Source organism: Hipposideros armiger, unplaced genomic scaffold (assembly GCF_001890085.2).
Source record: "Hipposideros armiger isolate ML-2016 unplaced genomic scaffold, ASM189008v1 scaffold_816, whole genome shotgun sequence".
Classification (NCBI taxonomy): Eukaryota; Metazoa; Chordata; class Mammalia; order Chiroptera; family Hipposideridae; genus Hipposideros; species Hipposideros armiger.
In genome coordinates this window covers 187,854-214,532 of record NW_017732166.1, presented here as the reverse complement: position 1 = coordinate 214,532, position 26,679 = coordinate 187,854, and the positions used below count along the sequence as shown (strand labels likewise).

The 26,679-nt window shown below is 37.4% G+C and overlaps 2 protein-coding genes and 1 pseudogene across 3 annotated transcripts in view; 1 reads left to right on the top strand and 2 right to left on the bottom strand.

Annotated features, from left to right (window-relative positions):
- Nucleotides 1–8,286, bottom strand: part of SPIDR (scaffold protein involved in DNA repair) — a 351,985-nt gene extending 343,699 nt beyond the window's left edge. The window contains exons 1-2 of the mRNA XM_019628914.1: nucleotides 8,271–8,286; nucleotides 8,090–8,162 (exon numbers count right to left, since the gene is read on the bottom strand). The gene's annotated coding sequence lies outside the window, so the exon portion shown is untranslated. The remainder of the gene's footprint in view (nucleotides 1–8,089; nucleotides 8,163–8,270) is intronic.
- Nucleotides 8,287–8,665: 379 nt separating this feature from the next.
- OTUD6B (OTU deubiquitinase 6B) lies at nucleotides 8,666–25,180 on the top strand. Of its 2 annotated transcripts, XM_019628912.1 has the most exons (7): nucleotides 8,667–8,822; nucleotides 9,480–9,631; nucleotides 11,812–11,892; nucleotides 20,069–20,381; nucleotides 21,017–21,078; nucleotides 23,568–23,674; nucleotides 24,435–25,180. In XM_019628912.1, the coding sequence occupies exons 1-7, from the start codon at nucleotides 8,741–8,743 to the stop codon at nucleotides 24,517–24,519; spliced, it is 882 nt and encodes a 293-aa protein (XP_019484457.1). In that variant the 5' UTR covers nucleotides 8,667–8,740; the 3' UTR covers nucleotides 24,520–25,180. The 2 variants fall into 2 exon arrangements, with proteins under 2 accessions (XP_019484458.1, XP_019484457.1); XM_019628913.1 differs by lacking the exon at nucleotides 11,812–11,892 and having other exon boundaries at nucleotides 8,666–8,822.
- LOC109374364 (tubulin alpha-1A chain-like) lies at nucleotides 11,899–13,960 on the bottom strand (annotated as a pseudogene).
- Nucleotides 25,181–26,679: the final 1,499 nt, after the last annotated feature.

The following is a 26,679-nucleotide window of genomic DNA, read 5'->3' as shown; positions in this document are numbered from 1 at the left end:
ACACTTAAAACTTTTATCTTATTAACCAATCTCACCCCAATAAATTTAATATAAGTCAATAAAGACCATAAGTGTTGAAGTCATAGTCCAACACAGTTTTATCATTGTATTCTCTTTAATCGAAAGATTACTTTATTAATTTTAAGTACATAAGATGCATAAATTTTAAATGTACAATTTTAAACATATGTATATGTATACATCAGTAAAACTACCACTCACATAAAAATATTGAACACTTATTACATATGCATGTCAAGTTATTTATCACATTACAAGAAAAAATTCTAAGATGTCCTAAATTAAATTACAGCAAACCAGAGGAAAGGATGAAGACATGGCAGAGTTTAATCAGTTAACAGAACCAGAGGCTGAAACTTACAAAAGACTGCTTACATTCCAGAATGTATGCTGAAACTTTTAATCAACTTCCAGGCAGCTATTTTAGCTTTTATCTTTAAGGAATAGCTGACCACCAGATGCCATCGTGTCTTGCTTAAACATTAACATTTTGGACTGTTGCTCACAATTAATCCAGAAACAGCAATAATTATGGACTATGCACCTATTCCAGAACTGTCCCTGCTTCACCGTTTTTTACCTCCTTTATCTATAGCCAATGTAAATTCTTTCAAAACAGCTTACATTCTTCTCCAAATTCATTGTATAAAAGAGCCCCATTGTTACGAGCGACTAAAAGGGGCAGTCACCACATTTCAGTCTCTTCCTGAAAGTCAAGGGGACATTAACCCCTCCGCAGGGCCCTACATCCTGTGTGGTACTCATGACGTGAGTGGGGAACAAAGTCCCGCCATACAAGTTCAGATAGAGTGAGTAACACAGCTTTATTTGGGAATCAAGGTCCCTCCAGAGGCCAATGCTCTGGTAAGCACAGAGGGTTATACAGAATAGAATAGAATTTAATAACGAACCAAGTCCCAGAGTCCATCGAGATGGAGAAGGTCCCTGGTCTGGGAAAGACGACCGGGCCAAAGACGACTGGGCCCACGACGGGTCTAGGGCAAGCTGGTCTTGCGAGGAAGAACTTCAGAGAGTCCTGGAGTATAGTGGCTTGCACCTCGCAGAGGGTCTTAGCCGGAGTGCCCAGTCAGACTGCTCATGGCATTGCTCTGGAGTTTTGCCTTTATCCTCTTTTCCTTGGACTTGTTTACTTCTTAGGTGATAACCAAAAGTTGTTTGCCAGCTGTTCACCTCTTAGGTGATAACCGGAAGTTGTTTTGGTGAACATGTTTACTACTCAATTTTGTTATACTCAGTTTCACACAAAACATATTTTTCACTTCACTCTTATCAGTCTCACACATATGCAGCCTGGCTTGTGTCCCTACTAGTAAACAACTTATTTTGCAAACCTAAATCCAAAAACAACCTTGTTTATAGTATATTTTATATGCTTTATACACCCATGTATCCCAGGATGTCAGACATGTTTGTCTTCTCCATCTAGTCCTGTTGCAGGTGGTTTAAACCGTATGCTCCAGGGCCTGGTCCTTTTCTGACTACCATGTTCCTCAATAAACCCTTGTTTTAAAAAAACTTTTGACCTTGCAGTTTTTTGTTTAACATTTCAGGTGTCAGAGCTGTGACATCTGATATTTAAAGGAGCAGAAAAGGGCCAAGGTTCCCTTGGGATTGAATGTGGCACCTACAGGAGTCCCTTGGTGACTCGTTGAATTGAGGTGGGTGACTCCTCTTTGGCTTCTCCAAAGCCTTGGATCATGCACCCACACCTCGTAGTTGAAGCACATGGCTGTACTGGTCCAGGGAGAGAAATCATTTTAAAGTATTTATAAGTAGCCATCATGAATGTGTGGCATTTGTGTCAGGGAGGGGAATCCCTCATGTTTTGGGAACCATGTGGAGGGGAATCCAATTCTCCATAAGTGGCTGCCCTGGACATATGGCATTAGTGCTCTGGAGGGGATTCCCTTATCTGACTGTTGAATTACTGAGGAGAGAACTTCAAGTCAATTTTATTACTATTCTGTTATTTACAAGTACTTGTCTTGACTATTTTCGGGGTTGTTTGGATTTTTTTGGTCTGAAATAGCGGAGTTCAAAATCTTGTGGTTATTTAATGTAATTGCAATTTGGATTCCTGTTGCTCTCAGTGACCAATGCTATTAGTCCTCAAAATGCAGAAGGTGCCAACAAAATGTATATGCATTTTAATAAAGTAAAAAACTGTATTAAAATTGTAATTCTCAATATATACTGATAACAAAAGATGAGTGCAAGTCATGTGTATACATTTTTTTGGCACCCCAGTATAGATGAGGGTGGGTTTTCCACTCTGAAGATAAGATGCACTTACTCCCCTTGACCTTCAAATGTTCCCAGGAAACTTGGAGCCTTGCAAGTGCCTGGACTCATCGTCCAGGATGTGCAGTGGCCTTACAGGGAAAAAAGAAACCGACACTATATAAGGGTTATTTTCACTCCAAAGATAATAGACAACTGCTTCTTCTAGCTATCTCATGGGTGTTTCTAAGCAACTGGAAACCTTTGTGGAAGTGTTGGACATTGTCCATGATGTGTAGCTTTCTCACAGGGCTCTGAAAAGAAGAACATACCCCATTCCTGGGTTAGAAGGGACATTTCTGGCTCATCCAGGAGGTGCACATAAGGAATTGATCACCGTGACACTTCAAGCATCCTAACACCATGTGGTGTTCAAGTTCTCTCTGAGGCACATAAAACAGTAGCCACTGACCCATTGGTGACACTTGGGGGAGTGGCACTTACAAACAACACATTTCAGACACAAAACAATTGCCTGATCTTGGTTGATCAAGAGCAATTCTCTTAAATTATGGGAAGTCAGAATTCCAAAGCTTTTCCTACCCCTACCCCTTCAGGAATACTGGCTGGTGCTATACATAAGGAATATGGGGCTGAATCATGTAAATTTTTATCTAAATGGGTTAACCTCACTAAAGATGATGTCATTGCCATTTCCCCAAATGGGCACTTTTGATTTGGCAAAATTAGTCTTTTTGTACTCTAAATTAGAAATTAAATATACTAAGCAATTAAAATGGGAAGTTTATTCAAATTGGTTTGTAAAGAGCTCTTTTTAATTGGCTTAAAGGAAGTAAGTACTTATATAAATTAAGCGCAATATAACAGAAACTAACCCAAATGTTTTTCAGGCTATTGAAAAGTACCAAGTATTAAAGCTAATTTAAGTTTGTTGGTTTAATTAATAAAGCATGTGTTTAGAGTTATTAGAATTAAGTATACTTTTATTCTATCTGGGTTTATTAGTCAAGTAAATTCATGTTATCTCTATTGCAAAATTTGTCAAGAGAAAAATAACTTAAAATGATGGCTACCTTTGTCTAATATGTCATGAAATTTTCCTGAGTAATCTAAATATAATTGTTAACAACAAATGAATTAAATATAAAATAAGAGTTTTGGGGTCAGTTTTTAGCAATAATTGTGTGTAAGCACTTAAAAATAATTTTCCAAAATCTTTTTCATAACTTAAAATCTTAGAATGTTCCTAAGTTAAATAAAATGAAAATTATTAAAAATCTAGATCATTTCCAGTTACAATAACCTAATGAAACATTAATTACTGAACACAGGTTTTCTATTACAGAGGAACTAAACATATTTGGGCCTATTGGTATAATGTTTTTTGACACATTGGAAATTTTTATTAGGACAGAGAAGATACTCCTAAAAATTTTGAAATGTATTTATAAGTTTGCTAATCTACAGCAGGATGCTAATATATGATAAGCAGTTTATATTTGTTTTCTTTCTAGTTTACACCGGAAAGCAACATTACAAATACTTTAAAAAGTTGGGAAAGAGTTCAGAATACAACATAAATCAAAGAGTAAATGCCAGGTAACTCAGAGTCATAATCATAAATTAACTCTGCACAAAATGTGCATTGATGCTGAGAAAATGCAGGCAAAATGGCAGTCATCCCCTTTGGAAGAAGAAAGGCAATGGAACTCCCATGAGAGATTTCTCCTACTGTGGAAGGATTTATTGTAACTTATTGTTTTTCTGTGGTTACACATTATTGGTGAGTTATGATTAACATTTATTTAAATTAAAAATATACATATTATCAATATTTACCTGTATGACTACATGGATAATGTATATCTTCAATTATATTTATAATTTGTGGATAGATTTATTGTAGATTTATATATCATATAAATGGATTTATCTATATATAAATAAAAGAGAATAACTTTATAAAATACAGAATGGAATGCATAAGTGACTTATATTGAAAATGAAAATTACATTTCAGTTTTTTGTTTGTTTTTTAGCTGAGCCATCCTGCCACCTGTTGGCAGCTCAGCAGCAGCTCAGCTCAGGCCTGGAATCAAACCAGCGACCCTGTTGCACAGAGCTCGTACTCTTCAGCAAGCTCTTAACCAACTGAGTCATTTGGCCAGCCCTTACATTTCAGTTTATTGAACTCTTATTTTAGTTGCTTATATGGTTTTTACATGTAAATATATGCTAGGCCATAGTATATACTATACTTTTATTTATTTATTTTTTAAAGATTTTATTGGGGAATTGGGGGAGGGGAACAGTATTGGGGAATTGGGGAAGGGGAATAGACAAGTTGCTGTCCTTTTGTTCTTCAGTATAGTTGTGGAGGACATTGCTTTACTGGCCCATGTTGGTATTATCATCGTACTCTTCCTGGGTGAGGCAAATCGGTTGCTGGCCACTGGACAGCCGCTCACAGCAGCTCTTGGCAGCTCACATCAGCTGCCGGCTACTCACCTGGCTTCCAGCCACTCATGGTAGCTCACGGCAGCCCACTGCAGCAGGGGCTGCAGCTTACGCCATCCCTGGTGACTCACGGCAGCCCAGCTCCAGGTTGAGCTGTTGTTCACTATCTTAGTTGTAGAGGGCGCAGCGTCACTGGCCCTCATGTGGGACCTGAACCGGGGCCCTGCTGCTCAGAGCTGGCATCCCAAGCCAACTCCTAACCAACGTGCCACTTGGCCAGCCCTCTACTCTTCAGTGCCGTTCCCACAACAGCTCAAATATGGACTAATAATACCTCTGTCTTCCTCTTCTACAATCCAACACGGACTGCCTTCCACTCTAAATCCACCACTTGCTACAACATCTTCCAAGCCAATACCAGCTAAAAGTAACACAATACCTAAAAACCTTCACTGATGCCCATGACAAGGCCATGATAAGGCCCATGACAAATTCAGGCCCATCGTAGACCCCTTAAGTACCTCTGCTCACATCCACACCACAGCCACCCTTCGGCATCTTCCGCTCACAGGCCACTGGCAACCCCATGGGCACCTTAGACCCCAATATCTTTAATACCACCATCACTATCTCACCCTCTCTTACTCATTCCACCTCCTCCGCAGGTTCCTTTTTCCAACAACCCCTCCGCTTCTCCTCCCATCCCAGCCTCAGCACCGCCGGAACAACTAACATTAACACCCTATACTGTCAGGGGAGGTCTCAGAGCCCAATAAGACTCCCCCCTGGTTCTTCCATACCGGAAAAAAGGGATCCAACAGTCTTAAGCTACCTATTCCATCTGACCCAGCTAACTTTTACCTCGATACATTCAAATTCCATCTCTTTCGACATCAAAACCCTACATCTGACATTCCCATAAAGTTTCTCACGGGGTCCACAGTATCGGGCACATTTAGTATTTGGGACAAGGACAGCACCCCTGAGAAATATGTGGGAACCTTAACCCCTTTCTTCTCCCTCGACATCTTCACCTGCCTTGATCCCTCTGGCCTCTTCTTCCTCTGCGGAACCTCCACAAATGCCTGCCTCCCCACCAACTGGACAGGCATCTGCACCCTAGTTTTATTTTTTCCAGATATTTAGATCACCCCAAATAATTAATCTCTACCTGTCCCCATATACACTCTCATGTGCTGAAAAAGGGCTGTTTTCCTCATTCTATTCCTAGTATCACTGGGCATCTCTGTGGGGTAGCGACTGGAACAGCAGGAGTAGGGGTCTCCTTACACCACTTGCCCAGGTCCAGAAAAACAGAGACCGCCAAAAGAACCAATGAAGCTCCTGGTTTATGGGTAGCGGGGGCCCTTAGCTTCTCCGCCTCGTAGGGCCTCTAATCATTATCTTTTTGGTCTTAGCCTTGGGTCCCTGCCTCCTCCACCTTTTCACCCTATTCCTGCAGAGCCAACTCCAGGGGTTCACAAATGGATCTTCTATGAAATGCTTTTCCTACAACAACATTACCAGCCCCTTCCACAATGTCTCCCTCCTCTCGCTGTCCCCATTCAGCCTGAAGCAGCTACAGAAGAGAGACGCAACGGACCCTCCTCTCCTATTTAATAACAAACAAGGCTAGAATGTTAGGTCTCTGAATGTTAGGTCTGAGACCTTGACTTACAGACAGAGCCATGTCTGCAAGAAAACAACAAAATGTCTGTTGGCCTGCACCTGCAGACAGAGCCAAACTTGCGGTAAACAGAAAATGCCATAAAATAGCTACTGGCTTATAGGCAGTTAGCATTTTCTGTTCAAACAATGCTAACCTGTCAGCACTGCCCCTATATAACCTCACCTCCTCCCTCAGGGCTGTAGTCTCCTTTAGACGCAGCTAGCCATATTTGCTCAGTGTTGCAAGCACCTGGAAGGACAGTCACCACATTTCAGTCTCTTCCTGAAAGTCAAGGGGACATTAACCCCTCTGCAGGGCCCTATGTCCCTGCGTGGTACTCATGAAATGAGTGGGGAACAAAGTCCCACCACACAGGTTCAGATAGAGTAACACAGCTTTATTTGGGAACTAACATCCCTCCAGAGGCCAGTGCTCTGGTAAGCACAGGTTATACAAAATAAAATAGAATTTAATAACGAACCAAGTCCCAGTGTCAATCAAGGTGGAGAAGGTCCCTGGTCCGGGAGAGACGACCGGGCCCCCGATAAGTCTGAGACAAGCTGGCCTTGCAAGGAAGAACTTAGGAGAGTCCCAGAGTATCATGGCTTGCACCTCACAGAGGGTCTTAGCTGGAGCGCCCAGTCGGACTACTCATGGCACTGCTCTCGAGCTCTGCTTATTATCCTCTTTTCCTTGGACTTGTTTACTTCTTAGGTGATAACCAGAAATTGTTTTGATGAACATGTTTACCACTCAATTTTGTTATGCTCTGTTTCACACATAAACATGTTTATTTTCACTTTACTCTTTATCAGTCTCACACATGTGCGGCCATATTCCTGGCTTGCATCCCTATTAGTAAACAACTTGTTTTGCAAACCTCAATCCAACAACAACCTTGTTTATAGAATATTTTATATGCTCTATGCCCTCAGCCCAATAGACTTTCTCTCCTTCATAATAAACTCTCTTAACTTACCTGACCATGCATACTCCTTTATCGGATATTAGTTAGGGATTTTTATATTCAAGCCATCCTATGTGGTTATTTTCAGTCTCCTGAGCGTGTCAGGTTTAACTTGTGGCCCCTTTTCTGTCCACATAAATAATATGTTTAATTTTCAGTCTGGTAGTCATATCTGCTTTCTTATTATCTTTGTATACAAATGTTTGAGATACAGTGCCCTAGTCCAAAGGTTATTCTGACCAGTTTTTTTTTGTTTGTTTGTTTTAAAGATTTTTATTGGGGAACTGGGGGGTTGGGAACAGTGCTGGGGAATTGGGGGAAGGGGAACAGACAAGATGCTGTCGTTTTGTTCTTCAGTCTAGTTGTGGAGGACCTTGCTTCACTGGCCCAAGTTGGCACCATCATTGTGCTCTTCCGGGCGAGGCAGATCAGTCGCCGCTCACTGTGGCTGCTGGCTACACACGGTAGCCCATGGCAACCCACTGCCACAGGGGCTGCAGCCTACAACGTCGCCAGCGACTCATGGCAGCCCAGCTCCAGGTTGAGCTGTTGTTTAGCATCTTAGCTGTGGAGAGCAGTGTCACTGGCCCTAATATGTGGGATCCGAACCGGGGCCCTGTGGCGTCCCAAGGCAGTTCTTAACCATCGCGTCACTCGGCCGGCCCTATTCTGACCAGTTTTAGTATTCCCAAGATTTGAACAGTAAGACCTACCTGCAAGGCAGTTCCCCTGGAATGGCAGCTCAAACTGCATTTTAAAGTGCCCTGTTTATATTCTTTTTCATACCTTTAAAACAATAAAAAACTTAATTACCTACTGTTTGATTGATTCAGCCTAAAGATTCCCAATGATAATATCAACGGTTTTATTAAATGTTTCATTTTTCTTTCTTACCTTTTTAATAGCTCCTCTTAGCAATGGGACCAACAGTAAGGATTAAAGGAACACCAGAGCAAAACAAGAACTTCCAAAATGGTTATCACTATGTCATCTTTGCGCCCCTCACATCAGAACCGGTAGCCCAGCCTGCAGCTTTATTGCTCTAGGGGCTCTATCTAGCCAGTTAGTCAATCACCTGGCTGCAAACCCCAGCTGGCCAAACCACACTCCCCCGCCCTCCCGCTCCTCCCCTCCCCCGCCTCTCCCCTTTCGGAGGGGAGATGTCAAGGGAGTGCGCAGGCGCGCAGCATTGCTCTCCTTTCTACTTCTTCCAATTATTAGGCCTAAATCCGGTACCACCCTGAAGGCGGGGCTGGGTCCCAGTCTGGCCAATGGCACCCCGGGTCAGAGTTGAGGGGTGGGAGGTGTCTGCCAGCCGGTAGTGCAGGATTGTTCTATCGTGAGTGTTGGGTAACCTTGTGGTCATGGAGACAGTATTGGCGGAGGGGCTTGATGAGGAGGAGGAGCTGGTGAGAAGGCATCGCAAAGAGAAAAAGGAGTTGCAAGGTGAGGGGCAAGCGGGAACCTAAAAGTCGCCGGACCCAGGGGAGGGCGCTTAGCAGGCCTGTTCTGGGGAATCTTGAGGGGCTTCTCATCAGCATCGTCCTAGACTTCCCTGAAGTAGCAAGTGGCCTCTTCCCTCTCGCCTCCCCTTCCCCGGCGGTCCCTTAATCTCCTAAATCTTAAATGGCTTCCTCTTCTCAAGTGCGCCGCGTTCTCCCGACCCTGCGCCGCTGCTCGAGTGCTGGTGCCTGAGAACACTTGCAAGCCAGCGTGCGCACCCAGACTGTTCCGCCTTACCTCCCCGGTCTCCCTTTCTTAGTCCTGCCCCAGTTACCGACACTTAACCATAATAAGTACTTTTAAAAATACGTTACCTCAATTTTGAGGACTCAGAAGGGATACTTGAAAGATTTAAAGACTTCAGTCATTTTTTTTTTCCTTTCCACAGTAAACTCACGGTTGTGTTTATGAGATTTTTGGGGGATGGGGAGGGGAGTCTCAGCTTCATCTGGGCTCTTCTCTGTAATTGTCTGATAATGTAATTACTCTTTTTCTTAATCTTTATATACCGTGTTCCCTTACCCATCCCTTTATTGTTCCTATTTCTCATTTCCTCTTAACACGTGGGTTTGTGAGTTAAAATTTTTGGTGGCTTTTCAGCCAAAATTCAAGGTATGAAGCATGCTGTTCCCAAGAATGACAAAAAGAGGAGGAAGCAACTCACTGATGATGTTGCTAAGTTGGAAGCAGAAATGGAAAAGAAACAGAGAGAGGAACTGGAGCAATTGAAGCTGACTTCTGAGCAGAGTAAAGTATGTGAAATAATGTTTCTCTTTGCCTATAATATTGTATTTGAAAGCAATTGTCCAATTCTGTTAAACCGTTTACTATATGAAATCATAAAATTGGAGGAAAATGAAGTCAATCGTGCTCATGTGTCACCTTTTGTGACCAGGTTTACATGGTATTGTGTTTGTTTAAGGGAGGTCAGCAAAGAAGGTACACTTTAACTATTTACTTGCCCCAAAGATGAACAGATTGATAAAAGTAGACTAGAGGAAGTTTCACCAAATGAAAGTTGAAAAAACAGACTTTTAGTCCCAGAACTGCCATTAATATAATTGTAACATGGGTAAAATTATTTAAACTTCCTGAGCATAAATTTCTCTATGTATAATATGATACAAATACTTTTGCTGTTTAAGGAAAGGTTTTGTGAGAATCAAATGGAACAATGAATGTAAAATCATTTTTAAGTTACAAAAGTGTTTTATGAACAAATTGTAATCAATGAAAATTTACTGATGTTTCTTGGGTAAATTGGAGCATAGTGTCATAATTTTAACTTATTTTATCATTGTAGTTAATATGTATTGTGTGCCAAGCACTATGTTTAACATATTACATGCATTATTTCATATAATTCTCATAGTAACACACTATGAGGTGTTACCTATAAAGTAAATGTAGGTAATCCCATTTTTTCAAGTGGGAAACAGACTCTGAGACATTAAGAACATTGTCCTGAATTCATAGCATGTATTAAGTGTCAAAGCCAGAGCTGTCTTAACTCCAGGATGTGAATATTTAATTCTCTTATAACTTTGTATAATGTGGTAGTTTATTGCTTGAGTTTTGGATCCATACCCTCATTTCAGAATCCTCATTTCATTTTGGTAGCTAGAAAAGTTCTTATGTGTATGCAAATTATTTTATTTTATTTGGTTCATTTTTAGTAAGCTGTTGGCAGGGAAAGCAGCTTTTCTGTACTGATTTACAATGGTTGTTATTTTCTTTGACTTTATTAGCCAGTCGTCAAGATCCTGGCCTTCTGTTGCCTTAACATATTTTATTTCCAAGTTACAAGGCTTGATGCTTCAGGTGTTTAATTGCATTCTCACAATCATGGTATTCCTGATTGTCTCCCATGTTTTCTATTAGTAAGATAGTTTTGTTTGCTCTCTCGGGCCTTTCAGTTTTGAGATTTCTTTTCTAGGTTTCCAAGGGGAAACTTTGATTCTTATGAGATATATTGTCTAACTGCTAAAATACAACTCCCATTCTGCTTTGAACTATTGTCTTTTTCATTAGCTTAAATTTGTTTTTTTTTCTGAACATCCCCTGAATTCTTATGTCATTGCTTTCTCTTTTTTCTCAGATACTTCTCTTATCTTGCCTATTGGCAGTATGGCAGTTTGTAAATTTTAACAGATTCCTTTGAAAAATACAGGAATGCTAATTTTACTAAAGTTTATAAGCACTCTTTGAAATCTTAATCTGATTTTGATATTTTGATCATTTGAGCCATAGCCTTGAAGACTGCTGACTGAGTCTATTATTAGAGGTCTCAGTCTGTTTTATGTATGTGTCATACTAAAAAATAGTTTATGTTTGCAGTAATAAAATACTAGTTTCTAATCCTGATAGCTACAAGCCTAGCCTAGCATCTTTTTTTTTCCAGCAAACATATAATCCTCATTTAATGATTAAGATTGGTTGTGATATCTTAATGATATCACATTAAGTTAAATTTTACCTATACTTATCAGTTTGTAGATGGGAAAGGATAGAAAAATCTCAACTTGTTACTACGGTCCAGAAGCAGTGCTCATCAGGTTCTGGCTAATTGTGTTGGAGAAAGAACTCTGCTGCCACATTTAGAGAATGGAAGGGTGAAGTGCTGAATGAATTGTCATTTAATAGAAATGTTTAGATTAATGGAGTAGGCATACTAAGAAGGAAGGAAAGTTTGCAGGGATGAGCACTATCTTTGAAGAGCTATAAGTAAACTTCTTGGGAATCTGATAAATTCTCCCTTACAAATAGAGAAAAGAGACAAAACCATACTATCTAATATTTATCTAGTGCTGTTACTCGAATTGGAATTGTGGGATTACATGTTTGTGATTTTCAATAATAATGTAATAATCTAATACTTTGAATAATAATGAAGTATATTCCTTAACTAGTTAATGCTTTCTGTTTTCTTCAGATAGATTCTGTTGCTGTTAACATTTCAAACTTGGTTCTTGAGAATCAGCTGCCTCGGATATCAAAAGCACAAAAGAGACGGGTATGAAAGTCATGTCACCAAGTATTTAAGTTAGTGCCGTGTGCTCAGTACTATCTTAGATGTTATGTGAGACGGAGTAGAAAAAAAAATTGATAGGCCTGAACAAACATTGTCAAAGGACCTGAACTAACATTTATGAAGCACTTGCAATGTGCCAGATACTAGGCTCGGCTTACATATTATATGAAATCTCATTTAGTCCTGACAATAATCCTATGAAGTAGGATTTTTTATCCCCATTTCATTTTTTATTTAATTTTATTTAAGACAGGGAATACTTTATTCAAACCCATCAGAGAAATGGACAGGTTGGGTCTGTAACAAAGTGTCATGTTTTAAAGCATAGGCCAGTAATTGCATATGAGAGTATACACTGCTACGTACAAATTAACTGATCAGACCACAGCTTTTTAATGTTTAAAACAGAATAAGCTTCCCTGTAAAAGCAGTACCTTTGTGGCATATTAACTTTGGTATTCCTCTCCTCCTTCCTCACCCTCTCCTTCAACAGAATCCACACCAACCACTTCATAATCTTTCTCAAGGTCAGCCATGTCCTCACGGGCCTTAGAAAACTCTACTTCTTCCATGCCCTCACCCATGTACCAGTGAACAAAGGCACGCTTGGCATACATCAGGTCAAACTTGTGGTCCAGGTGCGCCCAGGCCTCAGCAATAGCTGTGGTGTTGCTCAGCATGCACACAGCTTGCTGTACTTTGGCCAGGTCTCCACCAGGTACCACAGTGGGAGGCTGGTAATTCATGCCAACTTTGAAGCCAGTGGAGCACCAGTCCACAAACTGGATGCTATGCTTGGTCTTGATGGTGGCAATGGTGGCATTGGCATCTTTGGGAACCATGTAACCACGGTATAATAGGCAGCACGCCATGTATTTACCATGGTGAGGGTCACATTTCACCATCTGGTTGGCTGGCTCAAAGCATGCATTGGTGATCTCTGTTACAGAAAGCTGCTCCTGGTAGGCTTTCTCAGCAGATATGATAGAGGCATATGTGGCCAGAGGGAAGTGGATGCAGGGATGGATAGGGCATCCAAGTTGTTCTGAAATTCGGTCAGGTCAACATTCAGGGCTCCATGAAATCTGAGGATAGCAGTGATGGAGGACACAATTTGACCTATTAGCCTGTTCAGGTTAATATAGGTTGGGCACTCAATATTGAGGTTTCTACGACAGATGTCATAGATGGCCTCATTGTTAACCATGAGGGCACAATCAGAGTGCTCCAGGGTGGTGTGGGTGGTGAGGATAGAATTATAGGGCTCAGCTACAGCTGTGGAAACCTGGGGGGCTGCGTAAATGGAGAACACCAGCTTGGATTTCTTGCCATAATCGACAGAGACGTTTCATCAGCAGGGCGGTGAACCCAGAGCCAGTTCCCCCGCCAAAGCTGTGGAAAACCAGAACGCCCTGAAGACCTGTGCACTGGTTGGCCAGTTTCTGAATTTGGTCCAAGACAAGTTCAATAATCTCCTTGGTGTAGTGCCCCGGGCATAGTCATTAGCAGCATCTCCTTGCCTGTGATGAGCTTCTCGGGGTGGAAGAGCTGGCGGTAGGTGCCAGCGCGAACTTCGTCAGTGGGTCCCAGGTCTATAAACACTGCCCTAGGCACATGCTTGCCAGCGCCTGTCTCACTGAAGAAGGTGTTGAAGGAGCCATCTCCTCCTCCAGTGGTCTTGTCACTTGGCATCTGGCCATCGGGCTGGATGCCATGTTCCAGGCAGTAGAGCCCCCAGCAGGCATTGCCGATCTGGACACCAGCCTGGCCAATGTGGATGGAGATGCGCTCACGCATGGTTGCTGCTTTGCGGCTGCCGGGTGGATGGCTGAGAGGAACAGGTTGCTTCTTCCAGTGCAACTCTTAGGCGGTCGATGTAAGAGAACCTATCTTATCCCCATTTTACAGAGAAGAAAATAGGCCTAAGGCACTATAAAATAGCATGTTCAGTTTTCCGCTCTCATAGAAGGATGGGGCTAGGAAATGGGTATGCAAAGGATATTTTTTACAAATATACAGGGTGGCCCATAAGTCACTTTCTCCTTTAAAAATTGAATAAAAGTTTTATTTGTTAATTTATTGTTTTTAATAATGTTAAGTACAAAAATGGGATTTTTTTTTAGCTATTTGTGAGAAAATGATGTCACATAAATAACCTCCATTGGAAATAACACATACATGCTTTCTGAGTTGAAACAATGGAATGCTGATTTTCAAAATAAAACTTGACAATTTTTACACATTGCTCCATTGTGTATTTTTCCATAATAAATTTCCAAGGAACAAACTTTAAAATCTGAAACAAAATTAAAAAAAATTTAATGACAAGCACAATTATTAAACTTTTAAATGGGAAAGTGACTTAGGGGCCACCCTGTGTTATCCCAGACTTAATAATTCAGAACCTTCAGAGAGTGGGCCAAGGTGATTCTGATGCACAACTTTGGTTAAAAACTATAGTAGTAAGTGGTGAAACAAGAATTTGAACCTAGAAGTTGAGCAAGATATATAGCTGTATGCAATTCTCAGAGACTTATGTAGATAACCTATGTAATGGTTAATTATGATGAAAATTCAGAGAAGTATTTTGTTTTTTTTTATGATCGGAGTAGTGTTGAAAGAAATTTCAAACCTAAAGAAAGTTTTAAAGAATTTATTTTGAGCCAAGGGTTTGGGGCTAGTGTCGGAAGCAAAAAAAAATCAAAGTGTTGAGGTAATGCTCCTGGGAATAACAGTTTTGCAGTTTATACATTATAATGAAAGGAGAAGACGTAAGAAAGGTTATATGAAATCAATTGGCAGATTAAGGAGATGGGAGAAAGTAAAGCAGAAAATCTCTAGGATTGGATAGAACGTAAAATGGAGAGACACATGTTTCTTTTACAGTGGTGGGTGCAGGATAGTTAACATTTAACATAGTTTACAGAGGTATGGGGTAAAAGATAAAAATGAGGAATGTTGGGGTGGTCTCGCCCCATACCGGGGTGTTTATCTTTAGAGGTCTAGAGATCAATTTTGAGTATATTATTCTAGATGCACAAGAACAGTGGATGAGGCTTACTCAAGGTAGAGATTAATCTATCATATAGGCCTTAGGACATGAGTTCCCACCATAACTCGCTCAGTTAGGAATTTCTTTTTAAGATGAAAATGCCGTATGTAGTTATTTTCAGTTTTTGAGTGTCAGGCTTGCCTACATAGCCCCTTTTAGTTTATAGAAGGAAAAGTTAATTGGGCTAAGTGTTAAATACTGAGTTGGAATTTTAAGAAAATACAGTTTTTTAGATAGGATATTTGAAATAGGAGAAATATTATAGACAAAAATATGGGAATGAAAATGTGCATTGTCAAAGAACTATAAGGAAACTAACTTATTGGAATTAGTGAGTTTATGATATGAAAATTATGGGAATGGTATTAAATAGGTAAGGCTTTTTTTCACTTTGAAAAAAAGAAAAAGGATGTTTAAATCCAATCTTTTTAGTTCCAAATATCGTTTTAATAACATTTGATGTTTTCTAGGATTTAAAAGCTTATTTCTAAGCTAGCTTTGAATCTTACAATTTAGTATATCATTTAATAGAGCATGGACTTTGGCCTCAGACAGATGGGGTTTTAATCCCACTTAATGTGACTTTAGCTAAGATTCTTAATGTTTTAAAGCCTTGTTTTCACATGTATAAATGGGGGAAAATAATACCTACTTCTTAGAGTTATTGTGAATATTAAATAATATACTGTTTCCAAAGCTCTAATACAAGCAAGGCCTGGAGAACTACTGGGTCAGCAAGTGATGGTATTGTTTACCATATTAACGACTGCATAATATACCTCTTAAAAAAGTTCAACCTAAAACCAGCATCTTTTTTGTTTATTCGGAAGTTGATTTAAGTTCAAATTATCAAACATTTTTCACATTTAGGTATAATTTTATTCTTGAGTAAATATGATTGAATTTCATAGAATTGTGAAATTTAGATTTCACAGTATCTTGAAAATTATCTAGTTCAGCTCTCTACTTATGCTGTGTATGCTTTTTGTGATAGCCTTATAATTGTCATCTAGGTTCTATAGATCAAAAACGAAGGGCAGAATTTTTGGTTGGCATTAGCATAACACAATATTGGGATTCCCTCTACTTAGTAATTGTTTCATTTTAGAGTAGCCTGTTTAATTCTGGGAAACATGAGGATACAACTCCTTCAGGTCTTTATCAAAACTTTCTCACCCCACCCAGACCCTTAGGCAACAAAACAAACAAAAGCAAATTGAAACTTCCTTACCTTTCTCAAATATTTTGTAGTTTTTCTCCTAAAATACTGCATAGCTGAAATGTATAGCTTTTTCAGCTATACCCTTGACACAAGTTATCTTTTGTACAATAGTTAGCTTCTTTAGCACTTGGCAGAGAAAATACCTTAGAAGTAATGCCCAGAGTTTCTTTTGCTTTCTTATTAGTAGGATTGTGAAACAGACAACATAAAAGTTTATAATACATAAGAAAATGGAACCTGAAAACAGGGTAGGTAACTGGGTATTAGACTTATTCCAAATCTTTTTTTTTTTTTTTTTGGCCAAAAACATCAAGGATTGAAAAACCAGTTAACTAATGGTGTTTATCTTTGCGAGAGATACGACTCTGGTAGAAAAACATGATAAAACTTTATGAAGATTTATTATTGGAATGTTATAGAGCAAATCTCTTTATTTTTAATCTAGAAAAGCATAAGGAGTATTTAATTCAAAGAACTTAAATAAAAGAACTGGGTTCCATTAATATGAAATTTGAGAGCTGAAATTGAGATGTAGTTCAATTTCTTTTTTCTACAAATGAGAAAACTGAGGCCCAGGTTATCTCATCTCAATGGCATGCTGAAAGTTTGATACAAACCCAGGACTAGTAAGTACCCAGTTGTTAAGGTCCCTCTTCAGATTTTTTTTGCTGTATTACTATATTAACATGATTCTAGTTTTACTGACAATATATTTATGAGTTACATACTATTTTTATCTTTTATACGTTTTCTTTAGACTTTACTGGTGCCATTCTGTCTCTATGTAGTATTAGCGCTATGGAAACCAAAGTGCCCTAGTGCCATTAGGAAACTGTTAGATTGTCGGAAAAGTCATGATGTATTTTTTTGTTGCAAAAATCATCATGACTTTTCCGACAACCCAATATATTGTTGACGTAAGAAATGTTCAGATCTGTAGAGGATTTTTATAAGAATTTATTTGAGCTAAATTGAGGACATATGCCAGGGAACAAGATCTCAAATGCTTCAGAGAATAACACTTTGCAGTTTCTGTCACGCATTTGAAATTAAGGAGGGAAGGAACATGAAGAAAACTTACATGAAGGTGGGAGAAAGCAAGGCAGGGAATCAGGATTACAGGATAGTAGGATTATTTGCTCTCTTGAAGGTGGTCATTGCATTAAAAAGAGGGGTCTCAAAGGGAGTATTTCAAAGGTGTGTTAACCTAGATGCACAGAAACAATGGATAAGTCTTTTCCTAAAGCTGTTTTATGCTTGGGGCTTGACTGCTCACAAGACCTGCCCAGTAAGGAACTTAATGATCAGATCACTCTATGAGGTTATGCTCCATAGAACCCCTTTTTCGTTTACAATACATTGCTAGGCAAAGAATCCAGTGGCTATTCCACCTGTGCCCTGGAAAGGAAATTGCTTTGTAATATTGAAGCAGAGTATAAGGAGAAAAAAACGAAGTGATTAGATTAGTACTTTAGAGGCTTCGCAATGGCTTTGCAGGTAATATAAAGTGCCACTCTTCCAGTAACTAGTACATGACATCATCAAGTCCAGCTCCTGTCTGCTCCAACTTTTATTCTGATTCAGGTGTCTGAATACAAGCAGCTCTGTGGTGTTGTCTTTGGCCCATGCTGTGCTCTACCCAGCTGTGTTGCCTTTAGAAATCTTTCTGATAAGGGGTTTTGGATTAGATGATATCTAACATACTTATTTTCCCTCTCCCCTTTCAAAATGTTTTTTAGTCTTTTATAAAGTAACAGTATCACCCTATGTTTTAAGATTTTATGCTGCTGTGATCCACAGTTGTAGGTATTCCGCGAGAGAAATTTGTGCATGTTACTTCTGGAATAGTTGGATTCGGAGATAAAACTTAAATAGGCTTATGTTTTATTAGGGAGATAATAGTTTTTGGTTCAGGTAATTTAGTGGTCACTTTAGGTTCATTGAGCATGGCACTTAACAGGCATGTCGGACAGTATGTGGCATTAAATTAAATTGAAATTTGCCTTTCCATTCGCTTCTTCTGCCCCAAGGAGTTAGAGAGAAACACATGAAAATCTTTACCTTTTCCTAGGTTTACCCTGTAATTTGCTACCAATATAAAGATTGTATAATTTAGTTTAATTATTTTTATTCTCTTAAGTTCAAAAAGCATTCCCTCCCCCCCTTTTATTTATTTAGTTTTTCCTTTTTTTTTTTTTTTAAGCTGAGCAACAGCTCAGCTCAAGCCAGGAATCGAACCTCTGTTGCTCAGAACTCACACTCTTGAGCGAGCTCTTAACCAACTGAGCCACTCGGCTGGTCCACCCTCCCCCCCTTTTATATAAGTAAAACATACAGTGGAAAATTAGAAAGATGCAGAAAAGTACAATGTACACACACAGCCAAATAAAATTTATTTTGTAATCCTACCATTGAGAGCAAAGTACTATAAATATTTGTGTATGTTCTTATAGTGTCTTTTTTTTAAACTATGTATGTGTAGACTTAATGTATATTAACTACAGATACTCCTCAATTTAGGATGGGGTTAAGTTCTGATAAACCAACCCATCATAAGTTGCAAATAACATTTATGTTGAAAATGCGGTTAATTCACTGAACCTGTTGAACATCATAGCTTAGCCTAACCTACCTGAAACGTGCTCAGAACACTTAAATTCGCCTACAGTTGGGCAAAATCATCTAACACAGTGAATACACTGTAGAATATCAGTTGTTTACCTTTGGGATCACATGGCTGACTGGGAGCTGTGGCTCACGGCCACTACCCAGCATCATGAGAGCTGTATCTTACTGCATATTGCTAGTCTGAGAAAAGATCAAACTACAAAATTCGAAGTCAGGTTTCCATTGAATGTACGATGTGTATGTTTTCACGCTATTGTAAAGTCGAAAAATTATACCATCATTAAGTTGGGGACCATATTTATGTACCTGTCTTCTTTGCCCCCAACCTCATCTCTTGACACTTCTCTGGTACTGTATTCATCTGTCAAACAGTGCTTCTGGCTTTTGATCCTTGCTAGTCCAACTGTCAGGATTTTTTCTCTTCTCCAACCTTTTCACTCTACCTCCTATCCATCCTTCATGTCACAAATCTCTTATAGACCTCTCCCCACCCCATCTTTGCATATGTTTTATGAGAAGATTTCTTACATTTGAATAAGGAAAGCAAGTTGCAAAATGTAATGTATACTATTTTTTTAAAAAACTTCTTTTTATACATTTTCTATAAGTGCATCTATATTTATTAAAATGCATAGGAAAAAAATCCAGAAGGATATACAGCAGACCTCCAGAGCAGGCACTGGTCCTTAAGGAGAATTTTATCTATTTGTAATATTTTAATTTTTATGAAGAATATTTTTCTCTGTTGCTTTAATAAAATGTGTAAGTTTGTGTTTACACGTACAGTTTTTTAAAGCCGGGTAAATAGACTTCCTATATCCCTCTAAAGTCTTTAGCATGTTAATGCCTCACTGGTTGAGTGGTAAGTTAAAAAGCTTTCTTTAGCCTGGAATTAAATATGACAATAATGTGCTTTAAGGCCTAGGACAAATCAGTCTTAATACAGTACATTGAATTCAGTAAGTGAAACTTAGAAACTTGGCAGATAGTTTTTAAATTTTTTCAAAGAAAAATTTGAGCACTTTTGTCTAGATACAGAGCTAGGTGCTGGGTACATACAGATGAGAAAGATAGTTTGCCTCTAAACAAGTTCACAGTACAGAAAATTCTACAAGTGATGAGATCATCAAGGGAGAATGCTTGTGGGAGAAGAGAGAAAAATGGCAACAATGTTTTGAGGATCTTACATTTCTGTCTCTTTAATAAATGTAAATTAGTCCTAATTATTATGAATTAACTTTCCTACATTCTCTTAGGACAAAAAAGCCGCATTAGAAAAGAAGCGGAAAGAAAGGATAGCTGAAGCTGAAATTGAGAACTTATCTGGAGCTAGACATGTAGAAAGTGAAAAACTTGCTGAAATACTGGCAGCTAGACAGTTGGAAATTAAACAGATTCCATCTGATGGCCACTGTATGTATAGAGCCATTGAAGATCAACTGAAAGAACAGGAATGCCCTCTGACTGTGGCTGCCTTAAGAAGTCAGACTGCTGAATATATGCAAAGCCATGTGGAAGAATTTCTACCATTTTTAACAAACCCTAATACAGGAGATATGTATACGCCAGGTAATTTATTTTTCTTTACTATGCCCCGTTGCAGTTGTGGTTGTTATTGTTAAGTAAAGTGCTTCCTGGGACTGAGAATAAAAAACTTGATAGTCCTTAGGGGGAAAAAGATCTCAAAATTTAGGCAGAATTATTTTCCATAATTTTAATAGCTACTAGTACATTTAGCTTCATTAAAATCTTTTAAGTACTCAACCATTTTGTAGTTAAAATATGTTATTTTATATAAGATACTGATGCAAATAAGGTGAATGCTTCCAAAATAACAAGGCGAGTCTTTATCTGATGCTGTCTCTGGGAAAGGAGTTTCAACTCATTTGTACTTTTCCCCTGATACTTTTTTCACATTTCGTATGGTCTTATAGGGGACCTGATTTTATAGAGGCCACATTGTTATTTTCCCTGAGGGAGGGAAGCAGAAATGTATTGCTTTGCTCTTGGATGGTAAGGTGGTAGAAAATTGGAGTGAGTTAAGTTTGGATCTCGGAATTGGATTAAATTCTGGACAGTTCAGGTAAAGAAGGAGAAAATTCATATCTTGACCAGTTTCATCAGAAATGTGGGAGCAATAAAAAGAATCTTACAACACGAGTTATGAAAATTATTAAGTGCTATATTTTGTTTATTCTCTACAGAAGAGTTTGCAAAGTACTGTGATGATATTATAAACACAGTTTCATGGGGAGGTCAGCTTGAGGTAAGTTTGTAATTATTCATAGTGATTGTGGATTGTTAAATTATTTCTAAATCTCATTTTGTAGTTTTCAGATGATTCCAATTTCTCTTTGAAGATTCCTTTTCTTTGTATATTTGCTGGTTTTTTACTGACAAAGCATTGAAGTAGGGGGTTAACATTCTTAGGCCTTTAGGTATGCACCTTCAGGAAGTGAAGCACTATTTCATTTTAAATAGCCCAGGATTTGATCTGTGGGCTGGTGAGGATAGTGTTGGATCTGTGTGTTTCCATTTGTGATGCTGGTACTGGCAATATATTTGTTATTTTTTTTGGACTTATGAAGGTTAAGATTTTACTCAAGCACAGTTAATATTTACCTTAGTAGCTCAGCTGATGAAAGTCAGTATTGGACAAGTAACATTCAATTACATGAGAAATAGAAAACAATATTTTTATGTTCAATTACAGATCAAATCTACCACACACATCTTTCAGAATTGTGTCTTGAATTCCTAGTTGATAATGACTGACTGACTTGAAAGCAGTATTGGTGCATTAAAATTCACATATAAGAAAACTGTTTTGTCACTTGTAGGGAATTATTCAGCATTTTTTTTAGCTCTAATTATTTGATGTGCTTTGTTAACTTTGTTTCATTAAAATAAAATAAACAAAACACTTAGGAGGTCCAAGTGGTGATGAGGCAGCTTAGTTATTAGAAATTCAGGAGATAAGAGGGAAAGTCTTGGGTTTGGGTCCTGGCTTTTCCTTTCACTTCTCAGTTTTGTGACCTTGCCTCCCGCAAGGAGGCAACCTCCTGAGCTCGAGTTTCCTAATTATAGAATGAGAATAATAAAAACCCTGTGTGTACTGGGTAGGTCATTTGTGGACACTAAGGCAGAGAGTATATGCATAGAAGTTTGTAAGCTAAAGTGTCAGATGGATGAATCTAACAATATTAATATTGTGTAGTGATTAGTCATCTTGAATAGTTTGTGGCTCTGAATATTTCATTTTAAGAACTATGTTGTTTGAAGGTATGACATGAATGCTTTTTCAAAATTTTTCTGAGCAGTGCTATATTTGTACCTCTTCTGAGTCACTGGAGGGAACTGTGTCCATTCGTTTTGTGTGCCTCTCCTGGGTCTCTGAAACTCAGGAAGTTTTCATAGTAGCTTTGTGACTACATTTGGAGTAAAGATGCTTGAACTTTGTTATAAGGATCACAAGTTAATATGAGTACTAGAGACCTAAGTGACTTTTTAAGTTGAAAAAAAACTTTTAAAAATCCTTTGAAGGACATTTCTCATAAATTGTTCATCTTTGAATCCATATGAAATAAGAGTTGCTCTTTTCACAATGGAGTCAATTTAAATTATTAAAGAGAATATCTTCATATGATTTCTGAAGACTTAGAAGGAATGTTAAGATTTCCAGAGTTTCCTTTGCACCCTCCATTCCAGGCTAGCTTTTAAAAAAATGTTATTTTAGGTATGAGAAAAAAGTGCCTCAAAGGTATATTTTTATGAGATAAAGTATAGGATTAAATTTGCCACCACAAAGCATAGAGCCTTTTTCATATTCCTGAAGTAATTCTCACTTTCGTTTAAAACTTCCTAAAAGGACCATGCTATAGACAGAATGATCTTCCAATGGGGTAGATACATAGATCTGGGCACTATGATTAAAGATTGTTAAATGATTCATTTGTTTATGAACTTCCTCAGTTTAGTTGCACGTCGTTTTATTTTCTTGTGCTTGGCTTTAGGCAGCCGTCTTAACCTTTCTCTGCCTCAGATTCTAGATCTTTAAAATAAATATAACAGTAGTACCTATCCCATAAGGTTATGTGAGGATTGAATGCATTAATAACTATTATTCATCTGGCTTTAAGCTCTAATTTTATGTTGTAGGGTATGAAAGTACTTAAACTTGTATGTTAATCAGATGGAAATTCCACGAAAGCATAGTGCAATTCATATGCATATCTCATTCTCTTTGTGCCTTGAAAATTAGAGTAGTAGCTGTCAACACTAGTTGTACATTAGAATCATCTGAAAAGCTTTTTTTTTAAAAAAAGAAAAACCTCCTGTTCTGCCCTGCTCCCTCTCTTTCTCCCTCTCCCTCCAAAATTGTAATTGATTTGGTCTGATGCCTGAACAGTGGTTTTTAAAAAACATTTTATTATGGAAATTTTCATTTATATTCAAAAGTAGAGACTAGTATAATGAACGCAATACCTATCCCCTCACTTTATTAACTATTGATATTTCTAAGAAGTTGTTTAGCCAGGGCTTGAAATTTCTGCATTGGATTTAATAAATATTTATTTGTTAATTCAACAAATATGTATTAAGTGCCTACTGTGTGCCAGGCTCTCAGTGTACAGTGAAGAATAGAGCTCATCTCTGCTCTGATTGCCCTGTTCATGCATGCGTATCTTAGTAGTTTATGATTTCAATAAATTTATATTTTTTATTTTTTTTAATAATGCATTTTCTTTCCTATAGCTAAGAGCCCTGTCTCATATTTTACAAACACCAATAGAGATAATACAGGCAGATTCTCCTCCTATTGTAGTTGGCGAAGAATATCCCAAAAAACCATTAATACTTGTGTAAGTACCTAGAAATGTCTACTGTTATATTTTCATAATTAAGACAAAAAGGATTAAAAAGGATTATAAAAAGATTTTAGATTGTGTTGTTGATTAATAAAAAAACTATTGTCAGTGGAACTAATTATGCTTATTTTATGTTAAAGGCAATTATAGAAGTAGTAGAAAGCATTGTCAAAATATGTGACTTAGATACTTGTTTAAATCTCTAGTGATTTATTCTTGCATATGTTAAGAATAAAGTCATTTCTAAAGGTTAGAAATTTTAGGATTAGTTTGCATATTGACATTAATAATTCTAAAAGTTTCAACAAGTGAAAAGGCTGAAATATATTCATATTGCTTGATTATTCCTTAGAGATTTTGTTCTTTATATTGTAAAAGTATTTTATGTGATTGAGAAATCTCTGAAGCACAGCATGGAGATTTTGCGACTGGCTTTAGTGTTTATTTCTTAAACCTATTAAGGTGGTCATTAATGGCTTGGACTTAGGTAAAAATTTAAGCTTACTGAGCACTCAGTATTTTAATCTTTTTTTCCCTAAGTGTTTGTGTTTTACTTAAACTCAATAAACAGGGTTACAAATCATACTGACTGCTGTTGCTTTTCACATGGTGTTGAACTTTTAAGTAGTATGCTTATGTAGTTTATTGAATGATACCTCTGTGGAGTGATTCATTCAGAGTTCTTGGTTTTATATACATAATAAATATTTATAAATATTCATCAAAACTACTCATTTCTTTTTTTTTATTTCAGATATATGAGACATGCATATGGTTTAGGAGAACATTACAATTCTGTTACGTGGTTGGTGAACAGAGCTACTGAAAATTGCAGCTAGTTTGTAAAATGTTGCACAACTATGTTTTAGTACAGAATGCTGATATGAGTATTCAAACCAAGTGCTAGATTGTTCTAAATGTTACTGAAAAACACAGCTATCTTAAATCAGGTTTTATGGCAAAGCTGCTAATAGGTTTTTTAAAAATGTGTCAGAAATAAACTTTAACCAGTGTTCCCTAAGTGATATTTTAAAAACACAAGTCCATTGTGGAGAACATCATTTATAGACCAAGATGCAACCTTATTTGCGGATGTTTTTATTAATATAGGATCTCGAATATTCTGTTGAAATAAATCTTAAGTGTTTTACTAAAAGCTGTCAGTGCTATTTCAGTGTAATTTTTCTTGAAGAAATGACTCAATCTCTTTGTCATTGCAGTAATGTGATGGTGATAGCAAATTTAATGCTTATGAATGAACTTGACTGCAGTAACTTTGGTATTGATGGAATTAATTCTGCGAAGTTTTTTAAAAATAACCCCATCAAAGTGCAGCTAAGAAGCTTGCTTTAATGATTAAGAATTTAAAAATATTTTTTCATATGGGAATCAGTTGTTAAGTTTTAAGAAATGAGACAAATTCAAAGGTAAATAGATGATGTTCCCTGTCAGATTTAAACCTCTAAAGAATTAACAATTAGCCTTTTATTTGTGTGTAACTTAAAAAGACCCAACAGATTACTGTCTAATTCATTTGCTGCTACTAGTTGTTTCTTAAACTTCAGAATGGGATTAGTACTATCATTTCTTGATTACCTTCATAGCTACAAATTTTTATATTCTTTGTTGTGTTTTCTTTATCACTACTTAGCTGCTTTGCTTCCCTTGCAGCTTTTTCCACCAAGAAAGAGTTTGTGGCCTCTCTTATTCTTTAACTTGTACAAGTTGAAGGAGTAGCAATGCAAAAAGATCCATGGCCAAATTTACTTCCAATTCTTCCTATTTCCAATGTGTCTTACAAGATCTTTCTCTCTTTGTGTCTGTCATTCTCTAGGATTAAAAGAAAACCTTTATTCTTATTTTGTTAGCCTTATTAATGTCACCTTTCCTTAACTCAAATATCTGAGAATTTTTGTATTACATGTGTGGATCAAGTTGAAAGCCACTCTTTGGGAGTCAAGACTGTATAGTGAAATCAGTGTACAGTACTTTTTGGTGTGAATGATTTATCTAACTCATATTTCAGGTTTCACACAACAGTATTTTTTCTAAGAAGATAGTATATATGGATATACAAACGTGTCTGATAATTTATATGTAAGGGAGTATTATGAAAAACGAGATATTTTTGGTTGGATCTATTTTCCCCCAGTTAGACGTAACTAATAACATTTAGCATGAAGTTTACAATATATGAATTTTTGCTCCATGAATGCAACTGATTTTTGCAATTAAATATCAAGTTTATAATACTAAAAATGGGGTGTCAATCTCACGTGCCTAGCAGATGACAATGTGGGAAGCTGGTCAACTACAGCAAGTAAGTCCTACGTGAAGGTTTTCCAGTTCATTCTGCCTGTTAAAATATACTCTGAAGGTTGCCTGTTTTGTAAGCCGTGATCTGAGTTCAAGAGATTAAAAACCATTCTGCCTGTCAGAATGTCTTCTGAAGGTTGCTTGTTTTGTAAGCTGTGATCTGAGTTTTCTTCGGGGTTTGAAATTTATAAAATAATGAAATTATAAAATACTGAACATCATGGCTTTATTTTTAAGTAATCCATTACTTTAAAATGAAAAGATAAGCATTAATAAAATCAGATATCATGAAACCTAGTTATAAATTCCATTTATATTTAAAGTATTCTAAAATAACTTATTGGTAGCTATTTTTTTCCTAACAAGATGAATAGAGTTTTCTTGATTATAGGTTTATTTTTTATTTTTATTATTTTTTATTTTTAAAGGGCCAGTATGGTTATGAACAAGATTTATATGGTTAGCTTCTGTTCTTTCATAAAACTTCAGATAAAAATCATTTTAGCTATAACCTAAAATTGAAGTCTTTAAAAAATGGCAGATGTTAATTTTAAAGCAGATATACAATTTAGTTTGCTGTATGATGGTAATCTAATGGAAGCTTCAAAAGATTTCTTTTTTCCTAACTTGAAAGTATGTTAAGAGTTCTAGAATATGTGTTAAGTCAAGAATTTTATCCACTT